At 34.6% G+C, this 22,911-nt stretch overlaps 1 protein-coding gene across 4 annotated transcripts in view; it reads right to left on the bottom strand.

The window, feature by feature from the left end:
* LRBA (LPS responsive beige-like anchor protein) overlaps nucleotides 1-22,911 on the bottom strand; it is a 710,247-nt gene that overhangs the window by 127,821 nt on the left and 559,515 nt on the right. For all 4 annotated transcript variants that reach the window (XM_046655938.1, XM_046655936.1, XM_046655939.1 and 1 more), the window contains exon 47: nucleotides 17,302-17,454. In XM_046655938.1, the coding sequence (XP_046511894.1) occupies nucleotides 17,302-17,454 (153 nt within the window). The remainder of the gene's footprint in view (nucleotides 1-17,301; nucleotides 17,455-22,911) is intronic.

Here is a 22,911-nt window from a genome sequence, read left to right on the forward strand (position 1 = left end):
CACATATAAAGTAGAGGAAGATGGGCATGGATGTTAGCTCAGGGCCAATCTTCCTCAGCTAAAAGAGGAGGATTGACAGCAGATGTTAGCTCAGGGCTAATCTTCCTCAAAACAAAACAAAACAAAAGAATATTATTAGATCCACTAAGAAAATTGATATATGGAAAGTAGATTAAAGTATCACATTAATTTAAATTTATGAAATGGTAACTGTTTACTGTGGTTACATAATATCCCTAGGAGATAAATACTGAAGTATTTGGGGGTAAAGGACCATGAAGTAACGTAACTTACCCTCAAATGATTCAGTAAAAATATTACATATATGTGTGTTCGGGCCAGCCCAGCACTCTGCTTCTGTGGCCTGGGGTTCAGAGGTTCAGATCCCAGGTGCACATGCAGCACTGCTCGTCAAGCCACACTCTGGCGGCATCCCACATAAAATGGAGGAAGATTAGCACAGACGTTAGCTCAGCGACAATCTTCCTCAAGAAAAAGAGGAAAATTGGCAAGAGATGTTAGTTCAGGCTCACTCTTCCTCATGCACAAACAAAAAAAATTACATATATGCGTGTATATCATATATGTGTATTATATGTGTATACACACATACAGGGAGAGAGAAGACAAGAGAAGAAGAGAGGGAGAAAGCTCGCATTAAAAAAGGGGGGTATAATGTTACCAACAGTAAATCTGGGTAAAGAACATATGAATATTCTGTGTGCTATTTTTATTTTTGCAGCTTTTTGTAAGTTTGGCATTATTCCAAAATAATGCGTAAAAACAAAAATTTTAACACCCAAGGTCAAAGTTGAAAATATTTTTAGGAGAAAGTAAATATATAAACAAAAAATACCAACAGATAAAATGAATAAAAAGAGAGAGAGAGAGAGAAGAAAAGAAAAATGAGGAACTGATTTAAGCTAAATATACTCTAAATGCCTCAGAAAAATCTGAGCTGTACATTTCCACATAAAATAAAAAGTAAGTACTATAGTCATGGCATTTAATTGAATATATTACTTCATATTATAACAATAATGCAAACTAAATTTGCCTTTGCTTAAAAATAAGAATATCAGAATAGTTACCTTTTATAGAAAGTATCCTAACACTTATTTGGAATATCTGTCAAGAGAGAGAAAAATAGCATACCTCTTCATATTTACACAATACTCACACAACAATTCACTGTTTCCTTGCATTGCAAGTACTTTGATATTCATCCTAATGTTTATTTTCTAATGATAATTCTAAAATATAGAGTGAAAAGAATCAACCAGACCATAAAAAAGTCATGCTGAAAAAGCATGAAGAAATCTTTTTCTTCCTCTTCTTTTTTTTCGGGAAAAGGTTACTTTCTGGTAACCATGAGCAAGGAAATTTGCTGGTTTACACAAATTCTTAGCTGGAAAAAAATTTGTTGGATATACACCAGTTGTTGGCAAATCACACAGACATAAATACCACAGTAAGCAGTCATTTACTGAGTTCACTGTGCAGAGTTGCATGAAAGCGTCCACAGGCAGAACAAAACCCACAGCAGAGACGCTGCTTTTCAGACATACTGCCACTGCGGGTGACATGGCCCAGTGCCAGAAACAAAGGCAGTGAGGGACTGGAGGCAACGTATTCCCAGCACCACCAAAAGCAATGGTGGGCATGAGGGGAACTGGGCGAACAAGCATTCCTCTGTGAATTCAACTTCCAGTCTCATTTTGTGAGCCCATTAGTCTTACTATTCTTCTCCAACCATTATTAGTCCTTGGCAGAAATGATGACTTCCAGCTGTACCTAGCAGTGCACTACTGTGACAATTTACACAAAGGTTAAAAACAAAAAAATAAATAGTGTACTTTGTAAACCTCTTTCTCTTTTTCTATTATAAAAAGCATCTATCCTTCCACCCAACTTCTTACTTCTAACTTCTAGAGAAGTTAAACTGCTCTGGACAAGCAGTAAGTCATCACAAATGAGGTTTCTGGTGTTTTGTTGTTTTTTTTCCTGAAGTCAGTGCATCAAAGTACTTCAAGAACTTAAACAAATCATGAAAAATTGCTCTGAAATAAATTAGATCAGCCACCTGTAAAATAACATCACCAGGAATAATTTACAAAGAATAACCAAATTCCAATCATGGTGATTGGGGTGGATTTTTATAAAAGTTTGATGCCATTATGACTCTGTGTTTAAGACAGTGGTATCCTGATTGAAGAAAGGCTTAAAAGAAGGGCGATGGTCAACATAGAGATTATAAAAGGGAAGTACAGAAAGACAGAATTCACAGTGTGTAACAGACCTAGAAAAGAGGGTGTTCAACCAGATAAATTGGAATATTCTGATTTTTGTGGCAGGCATTTTATTGCTGGATTGGAGACGGAGGCATCAGGCTAACATGGCCAATAAGATCTCCTTTGGAATTTACATTTCATTCCATGAGGGCAAGGGCCTTGCCTGTTTTGGTTGCCTCTGTATCCCCAGAACCTAGAAGAGCTTGAAAACTGAGCAAATACTGTTCAATGAATTCAAATAATCCAATTCTCCTTTTTATTCTGGATCAATATTAACATTCAGTTATTTTTGCTCATATTTGGATTCCCATACAGTTTAGGCAGAGAGAGAAACTGCTAGAAAAAAAAGACGAAATATTCCAGTTTCCTTGGTAGTTAAACTCCTCATGACAAATAATTTTGCTTTATATGTTATCACTTGAAAGTGTGTTTAGTGCAAGTTAATAACTAAAATATTTATCAACAATTGGGACATGAAAGAAATTAAGTTTCCAGCTGCCATTGTTACGCTGCTTTTATGCTTTTCTGGTTTTTACTGATTTTACATTTGAATCTTTCTCTCTTATATTAAAAATCTTGATTTTAATGATGTTAACACAATTACTTATTTACTTGATCTACAATATACCCATAATAGTTTCAAAAGAACCATACTATTATTATCTAAATATAAGTAAGAAAAAGTTTAAGATTTCTTCTGGTTCTTTTACCCATAAAACATATCCTACTAGGAATATATTTATCTTACTAGGGTCACTTATTCTAATGTCTTTTCAATTTTTAGGGTTTGGGTTTTTCCCCTTTTTGATTTTATTTTTAAATGATATAAAACATTTAGTAGTTTCAAAGTCAAAACTATTAAAGAAAATAGATTCCATTTGTGAATATGACATTTCTTACTTTGGCCAGTGTATCTTTGAGAAAGACACCCGTAAGCTGGGTCAAAGGATAAATAGATAGGTACTTTTGCTAGGGACTGGCAAATTTCTATCTACGGTCATACCACCGTGAATGCACTCGATCTCATCTGATCTCAGAAGCTAAGTAGTGTCAGGCCTGGTTAGTACTTGGTTGGGAGATTGGAAAATACCCCTTCATGGGAGTATGTCATTTTACATTTCTATCAGCAATGTAGGAGAATGCCTGTTTTCCCACAGCCTCATCAACAGAGTAGCTTAGTGAATTTTTGGAATTTTGCCAACCTGAAAGATGCAGATGGAATATCAGTATAATTTATATTTCTTTTATATGAGTGAGGCTGAATATTTTTTCATGTGTTTAAGGGACATTGACATTTATCTTTCTGTGAATTGTTACCCATTTTTCTGTTAGATTGTTGAGTTTCTCTATAATTTGTTTCTCTATAATTCTAGCCATTTGTTTAAGTTTTAAATCTCAAATATTTTTATTCAGTTTGTCATCTGTCTTTTGCCTTTGCTCATAACGCATTTTGCCATGTGAACATTATCTGTGTTTATGTAATGAAAGCAATCAGTTCTTTCTTTTATTACTTTTGGATTTTGAGTCATAAGTGGGAAATTTTTTCCCACTCTAAGGTTATACAGAAATCCAGTAATGCTTCCTTCTAGCATTTGTTTCACTTTTTTTCTTTTTTGAGGAAGATTAGCCCTGAGCTAACTGCTGCCAATCCTCCTCTTTTTGCTGAGGAAGACTGGCCCTGAGCTAACATCCACACCCATCTTCCTCTACTTTATATGTGGGACACCTACCAAAGCATGGCTTGACAAGCAGTGCCATGTCTGCACCTGGGATCCGAACCGGCAAACACTGGGCTGCTGAAGCGGAACGTGCACACTTAACTGCTATGCCACCAGGCCAGCCCCCCCATTTCACTTTTTCACATTTAGGTATCTGATCCTTGGTTTCCGGTATGAAAAAGAGATCGAAGGGTATCTTTTCTTATATGGCTACCCATACCATTTATTAAAAAGTCCATCTTTTTCCCACTGTTTTGAGGTTAGGATGGGGGTTTATATCTCCTCTTCCCCCAACAAACACTAAGCTACTAGCAGTACAAAATAGGTACTGAAGAAATATTTGATGAATAAATAAATGAATAAATGTACATTATTTATTAAGTGTGCCTCAGGGGATTTGGATACAGATTGTGTTTTCCACACACCACATTTCAAAATATACTCCTGTAAAGGATACAGTTTATACCTGAAACCAGGATTCTAAATGCAAAAAAGCATAGAAGCTCCAGTGGGTAAGGAGAATAATGACCTATGAGTCACATGTGAACAAAAATAGATTTGAGAATGAGTTTAAGGAAAGCCATAGGTTAATACATAGGGGTTTTTATGAAAGGTTCCAAGGAAGATAAGAGTTTTGAGAAGAGCTGTTTTGCAGGGTCTTATTTTGTTTTTTTGAGGGGGTGGTGGTAAGAAAGGTAAAGTTATGAGCTTTATGATATAGTTTGGTTTAAAAAGGAGTAGGCCCACACAGCAATGAGTTGGAACAGCATGTGGTAGGCACTGCAGTGAGTAAGAAAAGCATGTGGAATGACACAAGCTAGAAGCCAAAAGCTAAAAGCACAACTATTATAGGTTCCTGTGTCAGGAAGAGGAATAAATCTGCACTCTCTACCACACTTCCAGGTACAGCATTGAGGCTGAGGTGTGCAGGCATGAGTAGTCACTATTAGACAATCCTTTTCAATGTCATGTAGATGGGATACTCATGGGGAGAAATTTTCTATTATTCTTATAAAGTTTTAAAACGTTTTTGTTAGCATATTAATGTTTTAATAAAATATTAAGTAATACTGTTAGCATGAAGTCATAGAAAGTTATTTACTGTAGAATAAACACAGATTTGGACATTTTTCCAATATGAATGTAACATATTTTAGAAATAGTGCCATTTCACTTTATTTTGCTATATATAGACCACAATACATATCACTAAACAAAATGTAATTTATGTTTTATTTATCCAGAGTTCAGATTTCAGATGTTCAGAGAATCCAGAACACAGCAAAACTCAAAGCCAACTGAAAGTCAAGAGGCAAACAAGCACAAAGCTTATGAACACTAATGGTGGGAATGAGTGTGTCATCTCTCAGGTTTTTACTTTGCTATATATGCATAAAATAACATAATAGATCACAAGGAGATGGGAATCCTGACAGAGAAAAGCGATAGCCGTAGAGGAAAAAATTCTGAAATGCTGACAGAGAGGCTAAAAGAAAGCAGAGGAATGTGGGTCATTTTAGCAAAGGAACAAAAAGCTCTATACATCTCAATAACCTTTCACGGCAACACAGAAAATAACCATTAGTATTTCAGAAAAAGCTATTAAAGTTCTGAATTCTCTGTTTAAGAGATAGAGAAATGTGTAATCCATTTCATAAAAAAGATTTTTTCAAGGGAAATGGTGAAAAACATTGGTATTTGAAAGTATAAACTTCAATTCTATGGAACTTTTTCCATATGGTAATTACCCATTTCTACATGGTGCTGAGTATCTGAGGCACTCTTCTATTCATTTTGCAATGTTTCTATTAAGGTAAGAGGAGTAAATAAAATTAACAGGTATCTTTTCTCCTTTCTTCTTTAGAAGACTTAAGATTGCACAAAGCAATAGTTATAATACTGTACATTTCATACAGGGTTTATAACATACACAGACATAATATATGACAATAGTACAAAGTAGGGTGGAAGAAATGGAGCTGAGTTTGAACAAAGTCACTATATTTTACTGGAATTAAGCTAGTATTAATCTAAAATAGATTGAGATAAAATAAGATGCATATTGTCCCTAGAACAATGACTAAGGAAATAACTAAAACAAAAACAGCAAAACAAATTTTTCAATGAAATAAAATGGTAGACTACAAATATCTATTTAATATAAGAGAAAATTACAAAGGAAGAACAGAGAAACAAAAAGACCCCAAACTAAAGAATATAATTAGAAAAACGGCAGACACAAATCTAACCATATCAACAATAGCATTAAATGGCAGAGATTATCAGATTTGATAAAGAATATGATCCAATATATGCTATCTACAAAAGATGCACTTTAGAATCAAAGACAAAATAGCTTGAAAATAAAAGAATGCAAAACTATACACCATGCAAACAGTAACTGTAAAAGAATCGGACTGGTTATACCGATCTCAGGCAAAACAGACTTAAAATTACTAGAAACAAAGGGGGACAATTTATGATGAAAATATAGTTCATCAGGAAAATATAACAATTATGAACATATATGCACAGTGGTAGGTTGAAACATGCACGCCCCTCCACTCCTCAAAAAAGATATCAAGTCCTAATCTTTAGAACCTGTCAATGTTACCTTATAAGAGACAGGGTCTTTGCAATGTGATTAAATTAAGGATCTTGAGATGGGGACATTACCCTGTATTATCAGGGAGGGTCCTAACTATAATCACATGTATCCTAATAAGAAGAAGGCAGAGGGAAACTTCACAATAGACAGAAGAGAAGAAGGTGATGTAAGGACAGAGGAACAGACCTTTTGGAGGGAGTATAATACTGATTTTGGACTTCTGGCCTGTAGAACTGTGAAAGAATAAAATTCTCTTGTTTTAAGCCACCAACTAATATATGCATCTAATAGCAGAGGACAAAAATACATGAAGCAAAAACTGGCAAAATTGACAGTAATATTTGGGGACTTCAACACAAGTCTCAGTACATTAAAAACAACAGAAGTCTACAAAGTATCTTCTCCAATCACAATGAAATTAGAAATAAAAAAAGGAAAGAAATTAGGAAAATCCACAAATATGTGGAAACTAAGCAATACACTTCTGAATAACTCCTAAGTCAAAAAGAAAATCACAAGGGAAATTAGAAAATGCTCTGAGATGAATGAAAACAAGCAAACAAAATACAGGCATACCTCACTGTATTGTCCATCACTTCACTGCACTTTGCAGATACTGTGTTTTTTTAGAAATTGAAGGTTTGTGGTAACCCTGTGTTGAGCAAGTCTACTGGCGTCATTTTTCCAACAGTATTTGCTCACTTTGTGTCTCTGTGTCACATTTTGGTAATTCTCACAATATCTCAAACATTTTCATTATTATTATATCTGTTAGTGGTGATCTGTGATCAGTGATTTTCAATATTGCTATTGCAATTGTCTGAGGGCGTCATGAACTGCGCCCATATAAGATGGCAAACTTAATCAATAAAAGTGTGCTTTCTGACTGTTCCAAGGACCAGCTGTTCCTCCGTCTCTCTCCCTCTCCCTCGGTCTCCCTATTCCCTGAGACACATCAATATTGAAATTAGGTCAATTAATAACCCTACAATGGCCGCTAAGTATTCAAGTGAAAGAAAGAGTCTCATGTCTCTTGCTTTATATCAAAAGCTAGAAATGATTAAGCTTAGTGAGGAAGGCATGTTCAAAAGCCAAGATAGGCCAAAAAACTGGGCTTTTTACACCAAACAGTTAGCTAAGTAGATAATACAAAGGAAAAGTTCTTGAAGGAAATTAAAAGTGCTATTCCAAGGAACACACGAATGATAAGAAAGTGAAACAGCCTTATTACTGATATGGAGAAAGTCTTGGTGGTTTGGTTAGAAGATCAAACCAGCCACAACATTCCCTTAAACCAAAGCCTAATCCAGAGGAAGGCCCTAACTCTCTTCAGTTCTGTGAAAGCTGAGAGAGGAGAGGAAGCTGCAGAAGAAAAGTTTGAAGCTAGCAGAGGTTGGTTCATGAGGTTTAAGGAAAGAAGCTGTCTTTATGACACAAAAGTGCAGGGTGAAGCAGCAAGTGCTGATGTAGAAGCTGCAGCAAGTTAGTCAGAAGATCTAGCTAAGATAATTAGTGAAGGTGGCTATGCTAAACAACAGATTTTCAGTTAGATGAAACAGCTTTATATTGGAAGAAGATGACATCTAGGACTTTCATAGCTAGAGAGGAGAAGTCAATGTCTGGCTTCAAAGCTTCAAAGAACAGGCTGACTCTTGTTAGGGGCTAATGCAGCTGGTGACTTTAGGCTGAAGCCAGTACTCAATTACCATCCCCTAAATCCTAGGGCCCTGAAGAATTATGCTAAATTTTCTCTGCCTGTGTTCTATAAATGGAACAATGAAGCCTGGATGACTGCATATCTGTTTACAACATGATTTACTGAATATGTTAAACCCTTTGTTGAGACCTACTGCCCAGAAAAAAAGATTCCTTTCAAAATATTACTGCTCAAAGACAATGCACCTAGTCACCAAGAGCTCTGATGGAAATGTTGATTTACAGATTAATGCTGTTTTCATGGCTGCTAACATAGTGTCCATTCTGCAGCCCATGGATCAAGGAGTAATTTCAAATTTCAAGTATTATTATTTAAGAAATACATTTAGTAAGGCTGTAGCTGCCATAGATAGTGATTCCTCTGATGGATTCGGGCAAAGTAAATTGAAACTCTTATGGAAAGCATTTACTATTCCAGATGCCATTACAAACATTTTTGATTCATGGGAAGAGGTCAAAATGTCAACACTAACAGGAGTTTGGAAGAAGTTGATTCCAGCCCTCATGGATGACTTTGAGGGGTTCAAGACTTCAGTAGAAGCAGTAACTGCAGATGTGGTGGAAACAGCAAGAGAACTAGAACTAGAAGTGGAGCCTGAAGACGGGACCGAATTGCTGCCATCTCATGATGAAACTTTAACGGATGATGATTTCCTTCTAATGGATGAGCAAAGAAAGTGATTTCTTGAGATAAAGTCTACTCCTGGTAAAGATTGTTGAAATGATAACAAAGGATTTAGAATATTACATAAACTTAGTTGATAAAGCAGTGGCAGGGTTTGAGAGGACTGACCCTAATTTTGAAAGACATTCCACTGTGGGTAAAACGCTATCAAACAGCATCACGTGCTACAGGGAAATCGTTTGTGAAACCAAGAGTCAAGTGCTGGGGCAAACTTCACTGTTGCCTTATTTTTAAAAATTGCCACAGCCGCTCCAGCCTTCAGCAATCACCATCCTGATCAGTCAGCAGCCATCAACATTGAGGCAAGACCTTCCACCAGCAAAAAAATTACGACTTGCTAAAGGCTCAGATAATGGTTAGCATGTTTTAGCAACAAAGTATTTTTTAATTAAGATAAGTACATCTTTTTTTAAACATAATGGCTATGGCACACTCAACAGACTACAGTATAGTGTCAACATAAGTTTTAAATGCACTGAGAAACCAAAAACTTCATGTGACTTGTTGTACTGCAGTGGTCTGGAACCAAACCTGCAACATCTCCAAGGTACTCCTGTATCAAAGTTTTATGGGATACAGCAAAAATAGTACATAAAGGGAAACATAGCTGTAAAAGCCAATATTGGGAAAAAAGAAAGAACTCAAATAAAAAATGTAGTTTCCCAAATTAAAAGTCTAGTAAAAGAGCAAACCAAACCCAAAGTAAGGAGAAGGAAAGCAATAATGAGTATTAGAGTGAAAACACAATGAAAGAAAAAAACCCAATAGAGAAAAATCAATGAAAATTTGGTTCTTTGAAAAGATCAATGAAACTGATAAAACTTTAGCAAGATTAAACAAGAAAAAAAAGATGATACAAATTACCAAAAATCAGGGATGAATGAGGTAACATCACTACCAGCCTCAGAGAAATTAAAATGATTATAAGGCATACTATGAACAACTTGATACCAATAAATCAGACGATCTAGATTAAATGCACAAATTCCTAGAAAGACACAAGTTACTGAAACTGATTCAAGAAAAAATAGAAAAATCTAAATAAACCTTTAACAAGTAAATAAATTAAAGTGGTAATTTAAAATCTTCCCACAAAGATAATCGCATGTCTGGATGGCTTCAGTGGTAAATCCCAACAAATAGTTAAAGAAGAAATAACACCAATCTTTCACAAAGTCTTTCAGAAAATACAGGAAGAGGGAACACTTTGCCACATATCATTCTATGAGATCAATATTATCCTGATATTAAAATCAGAAAAAGATATCATAAGAAAACTGTATACCAATAATCCTCATAAATATAAATGCAAAAATCCTCAAAAGTAATAACTTCTCAACAAAATATTAACAAAAAAATAAAATATATATCAAAAAATTTATACCATCAAGTGTGATGTATATTCAAAGAATGAAAAGTTGGGCTTAACAACCAAAAATTAATTAATGTAATATATCATATTTCACTTTTTGTTTCTTGTTTGGAAAACTTTTCCATATTCCAAGATCACAAAGAAATCCTCCTGTTATCATTTTCTAAAAGTTTACACTTTTGCCTTCATATTTAAAGCCTTAATATACTTTAATTTTTGTTTGTGGTATAAGACAAAGTTCCAATTTCATTTTTTTTCCATACTGATGTCTGTTATGGGTTGAACTGTGTCCCCCAAAATTCATATGTCAAAATCTTAAACTCCCAGTAACTCAGAATATGACCTGATTTGGAACTAGGGTCATTACATATGCAATTATTGATGTTAAGATGAGGTCATACTGGAGTAGGGTGGGTCCCTACTCTAGTGTGACTGGTGTCCTCATAAAAAGGGGAAATTTGGCAGCCAGCCCAGTGGCATAGTGGTTAAGTTCACGTGCTCTGCTTTGGTGGCCTGGGGTTTGCGGGTTCGTGGGTTCAGATCCCAGGCGTGGATCTACACACCGCTCACTAAGCCATGCTATGGCAGCACTCCACGTACAAAATAGAGGGAGAGTGGCACAGATGTTAGGTCAGGGATAACATTCCTCAAGCAAAAAGAGGAAGATTGGCAGCAGACGTTATCTCAGGGCCAACCTTCCTCACCAAAAAAAAGGGGAAATTTGGACACAGAGACAGACACACATAGAGGGAAGATGATGGGAAGAGACATAGTGAGAAGATAGCTATACACAAGCCAACAGGAGGCCTACAACAGATCCTTCCCTCACAGCGCTCCAATGGAACCAACCCTGCTGAACTTTCATTTCAGACTTCTAGCCTCCAAAGCTGTGAGACAATTAATTTCTGTTGTTTAAGCCACTCAGTTTGTGGTATTTTGTTACGGCAGCCTTATGAAACTAAGACAATAAGTATATGTCTCAGCACAGATTCCCCACAGATCTGTAATAACAGCTCTGTAATAGATGAAGTTTCTTTATACGTCCTGGTCTGGTTCTGGATTCTCCATTCACTTCAGTTAGTCTATTTCTCCTAATTTTCTCTAATTACCATAGCTTTATAATAATTCTTGATATATAGTAAAGCAAGTCCCTCTAATCCTCTAGGGATTTAGATCCAAACACTGCAGGCATTGAGGAGGGAGAAGGAGGGATATGTACACAGTTGAGAATCACTATTACCAGATAGAGCCACCATGGCTATTTACACTGCTGGCCATATCATTATCAACATGGAAAACGAAAAGGCAACTGAAAAAGGAACAATATGAAAAAAGCATGTTAGCTTCCAGCATTTCTAGTCCAAAAAATAAGTAAACAAATGTTGCCTGGTCAGCTCTCTTAAGAAACAGGCTTTTAGGGGGCTGGCCTCGTGGCCGAGTGGTTAAGTCTGTGCGCTCTGCTGCAGGCGGCCCAGTGTTTCGTTGGTTCGAATCCTGGGCACGGACATGGCACTGCTCATCAAACCACGCTGAGGCAGCGTCCCACATACCACAACTAGAAGGACCCACAACGAAGAATATACAACTATGTACTGGGGGGCTTTGGGGAGAAAAAGGAAAAAATAAAATCTTTAAAAAAAAAAAAAAAAGAAACAGGCTTTTAAATGCCATTTCCTCAGAAAATGGAAACAAGGATGTGAATAAAGGTCAAAAATGTGCAACCCCTTTCAAATCTCTATCAAACCTCTCAACCTTACAGTGTTTCTAAATACTGTAATTTGGAACATAATATGCCATTATAATAATCTAATTGCTACATCATTGCAAACTCAGCCATCTCAAGCGATGGGTCTCGCTACATGTACATGCAGTACTTTTTCATCAGGGACATGAGATTCTTAGTGTTAACTATGCTATCACTTGAGAATTGTAAATTTTCCATTCAAAGGAAAAAGTTAAAAAACTGACCTAGTTCATTCAGAGATATAAGATCTATGAAGGTTTAAGTTGAACAGATTTAAATTTTAGCAATAAATAGGAAAAAACAAGGTTGGTGGAGAAACGAAATCTGACAATTTAATTTTTCTCCCAGACAATAATATAAAAAGATACTATTACTTTCAATTTGCCTATATATTACCCGGAAAGGTGATAATATACTCATTTTATTTTTCTTTACCTTCCCAAGCAAGTGACTACTCATGTCACCATTATGAAATAGTAGAGAAGACAAAAGCTACAGAAGATAAACAAAAGCAAGTGTGATCCTAACTGGTAACCTCAGGACACTTCATTAGCAGAAGCCTTCCTTTATTAGATTCATGCCACCCCTCAGCCTTGAAAAGCTTTCTATTTCAACAACATAAGTTATCAAAGAGGAAGTAATCTTTAAAAGAGTAGGGATATCCTCTGTCTTGTTCGCTGAGTCTAACAGTGCTAGCACACAGATAGGCACTCAGTAAGTACCTGTTAAATGAATGAATTACTTTTATTATTATTATTATTTGAATAAATTATACATCCTTCAGCTAAAACAAAATGCTTCACTTCACCAACTTTTATAAATAGACCTATCATTACTCCTCAGAGTATGGTTTTGTCTCTTATGCAACTAAAAACTCAAGGGTTATAAGAGGCAATATAATATAGTTCCATAACATCGACATTATATCATGAGATAAATGATGAGTAGTCTGAACTCATACATTTTTATATTATTTGAAAATATGAAAGCCTGTTTCTCATTTATATTTCTGAAGCAGTATTTGGAATAAAAATGGGTTTTTTCTGGTCCAGATAATATTAAATAACACAGACCAATCTCTGGTAGGTAGTTAAGACTGCTTTGGTTTTACCCTGATTTCAACTGTTCAGAACAAAGAAAATATAATTTATTTACCTGAAAGACTAATCAGACCTACGTGAGTTTTCCCTCTAAAATATACACGATATTACCTTCTGTACATAAACCCAAAACTTTAGCTAACTTACCAATCCTACATTTAGATCTTCATTACTTATAGAAAGCTGTGAGGATTCAAATGTTAAGTAAGATAGTAGTTACAGTCTCTAGCACAAATAGAATATGTAGCATTACTGGTCTACCTTCAAAATTATGCTCCTAAAAATATCCTATCCCTTTGAAGTAATATTTGGGCAAACAAATACTTAAAAAAGACATGCTGGGTATCTTAAAATGAGTATGTCAGTTAATTAATTCTGTGATCCCCTGCTACCAACGGAGTACTGTACAATCTGTTATTATTCACTGTCCCATAGATCATCTGTTCTTGGTGCTGGTTTGTTCCAGGAAGAGAGACAGCTGCAACACTATATCCCTGTTCAACCTGAGGACCATCTGACTTTAATTGTAACACACAGCTTGATGTGGCTCGGGCTATAAGAAGCCAAAGTATCGTCTGTAATAATCTGGAAAAGCAGAAACCTGCCAACAGAGGGCTGAAAACAGGGACTTGTGCTGTCTGGCTGCCTGACGGGCTGCAGGAAATATGATTAATGAGTAAGGTATAATGATATCAGGAACCCGATTAGCACCACAAAAAGGTCACAGATCAAAGTCGTATGCATTTCATGAGCTACAATCATTGTAGAAAATCTGTGGACTTCAGGAGGCAAACCAAAAAAAGGAGGGGGATAAAACCTTCTGTGATAACATGCTAAGAGATACATAAAATACCATACTAATAATTTAGTCACTTATAGAAAGTTAACAGGAGATTATAAAATGAATCAATATGGACTGTACTGCAGGAAAGCTTTGCTCATGATAGGTGTATAATAAGTATTTTTCCATGAATGAATGAGTTATTAAATTCTTTCATAAAGATACATATAGGTAAAATCAAGTATCTTTCTTAATAACGAATTAAAATGATCAGAAATGTAAATATTCAACTCTAAACTATGTTTGCATTTAATTTGCAATGAATTTTTATACAGTTCTGTTAAGAAGCAAGCTTATTCAGAGCCTAAAATATGAAGTCATAACTCGTAGGAGGAGGAAGCATTGGGACAAATGTTTAATAACTTAATAATAAGTTATAATAAATGTGCAGTTAGTATTATAAAATATTATTTGGTATCTAATTTCATATTCCTGTCTAAGTTTAGAGCATGGGCAAGCAAATCTGAAATCTGATTGGAAAACCATTTGGTAAGTTGCCACCTTCCTTCCCTTGGTGTCATAGGGAAAGCCATCCCAAATAGATCTGGCTCTTCTGAGGTGAAGGTAGAGGGAGTAGAGACGGGAGGTACTGTCAGGAGAGTGGCCTACCTCATTTTACACAATAAATTTTGATAATGGTCAAAATATTGTTGAAAAGTTTTAAATATAATTTATTCAAATATTTCTGCCTTTTAGACCTCTTTCAAAGCATAGTAAATACACTAACAAACTTCTTTGTACTTTTAAAAGTACTAAATATGATGATGATTAATAAAGAGCTGGTTCCCTTGAGACTTAAAAGTTTAAATCATATTTGAGAAAAAGTGTTTCATTAATAAAATGATCAGAATATGATTTTAATTTTTTTCTTAAAAATATATTCCTCAAGAATGGGATGATTATATTTTTCAAATATTATGTAAATAGTATTTTATAGCTACCTAAGAGTAAAAACATTTTTTTAAATGGTGATTCAAAAGGAACCATTAAAAAATGAAAACACAAGCCACAGACCAGAAGAAAAGTATTTGCAAAATGCATGTTGAATAAAGGATTTTTATGGAGAACATATACAGATCTCTTACAATTAAATAATAAAAAGATAAACAATCCAATTAAAAATAGGCAAAATATTTGAATATATAGCTCACCAAAGAAACATATGAGCATTTTCCCATATCTCTCATAAAATAAGCCTGTGGAAAGGTGGTCAACATCATTAGTCATTAGGGAAATGCAAATTAAAGTCACAATGAAATACCTACTAGAACGGCAAAAATAAATAAGATTGACAATACCAAGTCTTGGCAAGAATACGGAGAAACTGGAACTCCATATACTGTTGGTTGGAATGCAAAATAATACAGTAAACATATTCTTACCATACAACCCAGCAATTAAACTCCTAGGAATCTACCCAAGAGAAATGAAAAAATAGGTCCACCCTAGTAAACTATATGCAAATATTCATAATAGCCTCAAACTGGAAAAAAACCAAATTTCCATGAACTGGTGAACAGATAAATAAAATGTGTTATATCTATAAAATGGAATACTATGCAACAATAAAAATAAATTAACTACTAATATACGCAACGACACAGATGAATCTCAAAAACATCGCGTTAAGTGAAAGAAGCCAGGCACAAAAAGACTACATATTCCAATTATACAAAATTTCTAGAAAAAACAAAACTATAGAGACAGAATCATTGGTTGCCTGCGACTAGAAGAAGGAGCAGAGACGGACTGCAAACAGGTCTAAGGAAACTTTTTGGAGTGATATAAGTGTGCTGATTGTGGCGATAGTTACACAACTGTATAAACTTACTAAAACTCAATGAATTGTTCAATTTTAAAAAGGTGAGTTTTATGGTATGTAAATTATACCTCAATAAATGTGTTTAAAAAGGGTGACAATCACTGAAAGCAAGAAAAAAAAAATTGCAGAATGATTTTACTTTCTATTGACTTCTATGTGCCCCTGGGGAAAAAAAATCGCACAACCACAGACAACTGTCACATTTAAAAATCTGGGATCTCCATCAGTATCTTCCAGAGCTAAGCTTTTTCTTGGGTTTTCATTTTAATTATAGTAACTTAATGAGAATCTAAAAAAATGTGTGGGGTAAAAGAAAAATGTAACATGTACCTTAAGATTGTAATAGAATAATGTTAGGTACTATTTTCTGAGTGCCTACTCTAAGCCAGAGAATATTCTAGGTGTTTTATACATATAATCAAAATTTTATACTCATAACTTCCAAATTACAAATGAAGCAACCAAGGCTCAAAAAGGTTAAATTGCCTAAGGTCCTATAACCAGCAAAGTAATTTATCTGATTGGGAAAACTGGTCTAACTTTGAAGTCTATGTTCTTTCCATTCCCCTTGCATTGCTTCCAGTATATTTAAAATGTGAAATTTCAATAATAACGAGATTGCAATTAGGATCTGGAAGACAGGATTAAAATATAATTGTTGGTATAAAAGGTAAGAAATGCCACCTAGAAAACTAAAATGCATATAATTTTCCTTGTTTAATATAAATGAAAAACACAATGCAATTTAGATTTCATTTTTAATACGGAGTACTTTTAAATACTGAGAATAAAGCTGCCTGATTCTAACTTAGGAAACTGAAAGGCAAAAAGGAAAAGTCATATTACTTTTTCATAAAACAATACAGAACCCATATAACAGAGGACACTAAGAAGTTCACTAGCGAGGATTCTAAAGAGTTGTTTGTGAGCACAATGATTACTGGGCTTTTAAGTTTTTAAGTTTTCATATTCTAAATACTACATGAAGATTTCCTTCAAAAGACAGATACGGGATATAATTTGAAGATCTTGTTTCTATTACTAAAATGTGCAATAGACTTCTAACAAGGAACACAGAATTACGTCTTTTCCTGGCACAAGAAACCCATGTTTGAAAAAGCATAGAATTCCAGTTTCACTTATAACTTTCATTTGTAATTTTGAATTATCATGTACATATGAAAATAAATTCTGCATAAGACAATAAAAGAAACAATTATACTTTTCAAATCAATAACATTTTATAAAGTGTATATGGAGATTCATGAACTATTCTGTCACTTTCAGTTATCCCTATCACCTACAGTTTTGTCCAGAAGAGCAAGGGTTAATGATCATACCAACACATGAAAGATACTTTGAGAAAAGGCTCATGACAGACAGAGGAGATGATTACTATCTTACCAATCTGTTTATGCGAACAAATTCTTCTGAGGTTTTGGCCCAAGGAGGAAGTTCAACATCAGACACTACTGTCCCATCGTCCATCACTCCAAGATTATAATTATTGAAGTTGACAAACATCTCAGGGAGATAATAAAATTCAGGGATCAACTCCTATATAAAAATAAAAGACAATGTCATATTATAAATTGTAAAATTCTGACTAGGTATTCATAAAGGGGCCTGATCATTTCCTATTGTGGAGAACTAGAACAAAATAAACATAAAGAATTTTTTTCTCTTGTCATATCATAGCCCTATCACAAAGTTTCTATTAAGGTAGACAGATCCCATCCAACCAAATTTAAATAACGTCTTACTGGGTGGTTATATGCTTTCCATCAGGACAAGTCTCATAACCTCAAAACTCTTAAATACCAACATTTGAATAATATTTGAGGTTTGACAAAATATAAACAGAGCTTAACAAGCTGTAACAATAACAACAGCTTAAACTAGATTTTTTTTATGCGGTCTATGGTATTTTTGCCAGAAAAAGGTAAAATCTTTATAAGCATTAAAATGCCACTGTTTTGGTTCCTTCATCACCCAGAAAGATATTCATTACATTTAGCCATGGTTTAACAGTATATTTTGCTGACATTTCAAAACATTCAAGGTTAGTTTTAAGCTACTAACTCTGATAAAAGATCGAAATTTATAATTAGTCTAGAAAACGACCTGCATAAGAAACTGAGTAAATTAAATATGACTTTAATAAAGACATTTAAAATACACTTTAATAGGATATTTACTAAGTAGAAAAATGCAGCAGGCTAGGTTTATGTGTACAATAAGCCCCATGTTTAACTATTTCAGAGGTCCTGTAGATCAGACTTAAAATCCAGTCTTGACATGGGTGAGTGACTCAGTGGTCTTTCAGATACCCCCTCAGGGCCAGCTATGGCAGGCACAGCTTTCCAAACAGTTGAGTAAAATAGGGAGGTCATCAGATTTTGGACAAGGTCAGTATGAACTCGCCAGGGCAAAGAAAAAAGATCCAGCAGGAATTAAGCTATTATCACCTCCATCATCCATGTGAAATGTTGCTTGACTTTGAATTGTACACCCTTTGTTTACAATCACAATAATTAACTAAGCAGGGTAGAAATGAGCTTGTCTTCCAACTGCCTGACAACCACCTGATCATTAGATTAGAAAAACATTTAAATTGAACAAATTTTTTTTAATAAGGAAAAATCCTGTTAAAAGTTTAACCACGAATGAAATGACACAAAGATCACACAAAAATTTTAAGATCCTCATCTCCAAAAATGATGCATGCAAGTCTGACAAAAAGACGAAAGACATATGTGTGTTATTTCGTGCACAAAAAGTTATATCCAATTTGTTTGAGCTAACATTTATTGCATGAGATGAATTAGGGACAAAAATAAATTCTCAATAAACCTTATCACATTTAATCTTCACAAGAACTTTACAAGGTATCATCTCCACTTAAAACATGAACTAAAGCTCAAAGAAGTGAATTAATTTGCCCAAGGTTACACAGCTGATTTATGATAAATTTGGAACTTAGATCAGGACTTCTCTAACTATGAAGCCTGTGTCCTTAATCATCAAATAAGTATGAGTTCTACTTATACAGTATATACACTGCTAAATGTTTTAAATATAAGTTGCTAACGTATATTCTAAGTGATTTTTTTACAAAGTAAACATAAACTTTTCATTCTTTCATGATAAGAAAACGACTGGTCCTCCTGAAAAAGTATATATTATATATATGTAATATGTATACATACTACATCTAATAATATTTGTTTAATAAAACTAATCAAACAGAATTTTTAAATTATGCTATAATTATTTACCCAAATATGAAATGTCACTTTATCCATTATTAATTTGCTGAAGTGTCCATTCAGTAAATTCCAGCTTTGAGAAATTTTACCAAAATGTCTTATTTTCACTCCATATTACTTGGCTAATGAAGAGGAATGTTGCTATTCCGAAGTCATCTTCTACAAAGGGAAGGAAGACCATGCCTTCCTTGTGTATTCAAAATCAAAAGCAGCATTTTGGCTTAATTAAATACTAATTATTTTAATTTCAACAATACCCTCCCACCCTTACCCCAAGGCTCTCATGATGAGAAGATGTTGTCCTGTTATACTCACTATGCTCCTATGTAATAATTCTCCTAGGATTCAAAACAATTATAATGGCTGAATTTTAGATGCTAAGTTTCTGTCAAGTTTTAAAACTGGGGAGATCAGTCATTTCTATTATAAATCAGAGATACATACTGCATAGTAAAAATACACAAAAAATATACTCTTTCTTGAGACCATGTCTAGAAAGCAGAAATGGGACAAGTGACATTTCATAGCAATTTTCATAGAAATAACGTCTTCAATCCTTCTTATACAGCACTAAAATTCTTATGATTCTATGCTTTTCTTTGTCTTCTACATCAGTCATTTTACTCAGGTTGCTTAACAAATTGACAAAAATATATTTGCTCAAAACAGAAATGCTCTTCACTGGTTCTTTTACAAGTACTAAATTCAATTAACAGAAATATATTTTGTTATTGGCCCACTTTATTTAAACATAAATTTATTTTGTTACTTTAATATTGACAGCTTATCCCAAATATAAATTCAATTAATTTAACTAGAAATTAAATGGAGCAAAAATACACATAAAATAAACATGAAATTTTTAATAGAAGATAGGAAGAAAGCAATTTTAAACTTTTAAGTTTTACTAGACCATGTTAAACTTTCAGTTATATAATTTCTATAGAATATGCTGGGAGAGAGGTAATAGCTATCAATTTCCATAATTACCAAAGATCTTATTTATGATTTCCTACTAAAGATAGCCATCCCATCATTTATCCAATGATAAAAAGTAAGTTTCATACACTGGACTTTATAAAAATTTGAGGATTAAAAATTTAAGCTTTATTAATTAAAAATTAAGCTTAATTTCACTTGAAATTTACCAGGATATGAATTTGTGTTTTGCTCTTTTTGTTTGTTTTTGCTGAGGAAGATTTGCCTTGAGCTAACACTTGTTGCCAATCTTTCTCTTTTTGCTTAGGAAGATTTGCCCTGAGCTAACATCTGTGCCAATCTTCCTCTTTTTTTTGGTATGTGAGCCACTGCCACAGCATGGCGACTGAGATGACTGATGTAGGTCAGTGCCCAGGAACTGAACCCGGGCTGCCAACGTGGAGCACAGTGAACTTAACTACTAGGCCACTGGGGCTGGCCTTTGTTCTCTGTATTTTTTACCTCCCACCCTGTAAACTTCTGATTTCAAGAAAGTAGTCAGATATTTCCAGAACATTTGCAGGGTCCAGAGCAGAGGCTTCTTAAAGATATCCTCTTTTTTTGTCTTTTGTGAAAGTCTAAGCAGACAGAGGAGATTATGTAAGATGTCCAGGAGAAGCAATGTTAAAAGTTAGTATTTATTTTTTTTTGGTGAGGAAGATTGTCACTGAGCTACCATCTGTGCTAATCTTCCTCTATTTTGTATGTGGGATGCTGGCTTGACGAGCAATGTGTAAGTCCACACCCGGGATCTGAACCAGTGAACCCCACACTGCCAAGGTGGAGTGTGTGAACTTAACCACTAAGCCACTGGGCTGGCCCCTGAAAGGTCAGTGATTTTAAAGGGCCAGAAACCAAAGAAGAGAGAGAAGATTTTTCCCCAACATTAGGTAAACAAGTTTCTCAAAATCCGTAGTTAGCCTCCTTTAAGCCCGAGGGGAAGGAGAAGGGATGAAGAAGGTAGGCTGGAACCGAGGGAAGGCCTAGTGACGGTCAGGGTCGCTGCTTGCCCAATTGTCACTCAGTCTATAAGTGTAGCACAAGCTGGAGTTCAGCTCCTACTTTGTCCTTCAGTCAAGCAGCCTTACATAGAGAACAATCTGCCCCACCCTACATAGTGGCCTCATCATGGTGCACTTAGGGAAGTTAGTCTCTTGGCATCAGGGCTTTTGGCATCAGCAAAGATTTCTTTACCCAAGCTTGGTAAAATTAGCAGAGCTGCCTGCTTCCAAAAGACCATGTGTCTTAGACAATGAGGATATTACTAATGAACAAGATGGACTGAAGATGTGAGGGTCAGTTTTCTAGGTACCAATAAGCTTGCATCTCATTCAAGCCTTGGGAAAAGGAGGACCCTGACCCACTCCTCTAACGTCTATAAACGAATTTCCCTCTAGCCTAATATGAAGAAGACTTGATTTCAAACTGGGACATTTCTTATATACTTGAGTTGGTGGTTATGAATTTACATATATTTCAATGATAAAAAGTCACCAATATGTTCCATGATAATTATTTCTAGGAAACAAAATGGTAGGAGAATTCACTATAGGCAGAAATACAAATATAATGTAAATGTTACTTTTAATAAAACTTTTAAGAAGTTCCTCTTATTTAATTGATTATTTGATTTAAGCCTTAGGTAGATATAAAGGGTGATGTAACACATCATTACTACAAAAAAATATTTACTTGGTTTTTACTCTTTGCAGAGAATTCTGTTATGGTCTGGGATATGGAGACATGAGTGTTCTTCCCCCACCCCCTAAACAGATCACAGATCTAAATTGCTAAATAAGAGTGAAAGGATACACTTATTAGAAGAAAATTGGTTGTAGGAACAAATAGCAGTCTAGAACTTCAAAAGAGAAAATGATATCTAAAAGGTGGGGTGGCCAGAGAAAGCTCTTGGGAAAAGAACATAACACATTCTTTCCCTAATACAACAGTCATCAAACTGTACTGTAATTGTCTGTTTGCATCTATGTTCCTCTAAATTGAGGGCTCCATGAGATTGAGGACTTTACTTATCCTGTTCACCACTGAACCTCCAAAGCCTAGAGATAGTATGTGATACATATTAGGCATCCAGTAAAAATCTGTTGAATGAATGATTAAAAAATGATATTTGAACTCAAAGATAAATAAGCAGAGGGGAAAGTCAAGAATAGTCCTGATAAGGGGAATATCTTAAGAAGAGGAACAGAGATTGAAACGTGCATATCATTTGTTTCCAGTGATCAATGAAGAACTATTTAATTGGTGTACACGAGGTGGGAGATAAAGTTGGAGACCTAGGTAGGGTCAAAGTGTGGAAAGCCATGGTGGCTAGGCTACAAAGTTTAGCTTTTGTTCCACAAGAAAAGATTTTTTCCATTAGGGAATTTTAAAAATGAACATGAATTTAAAATAGGATAAATGTTTCAAGAAATTAACACTGAAGAGAAAGATTATGAAGAATCTACATATAGTATAAAGGATAGCATCAAATAAGCACAATAAGTAAAACAGTGAACATTTATACCTAAAACATATTACAACCTCATTATAAGGAAATTGCATAAATAAATCAATTGACGGGAGTTGAATATACTGTTAATATAAAATAAACATGCTGAACTCAACTGAGGCACACCAAAATGTGACAAAGGAAATAAATACGTATACATATTGCTTAAATTTTACTATGGCTGATAGTGACATTTAACTTATACGGTGGAATTTCACCTTAATCCTAAAAGCATCTTTCTAAGATCCATGACTTGAT

This window comes from Equus quagga, chromosome 3, assembly GCF_021613505.1.
Source record: "Equus quagga isolate Etosha38 chromosome 3, UCLA_HA_Equagga_1.0, whole genome shotgun sequence".
NCBI lineage: Eukaryota > Metazoa > Chordata > Mammalia > Perissodactyla > Equidae > Equus > Equus quagga.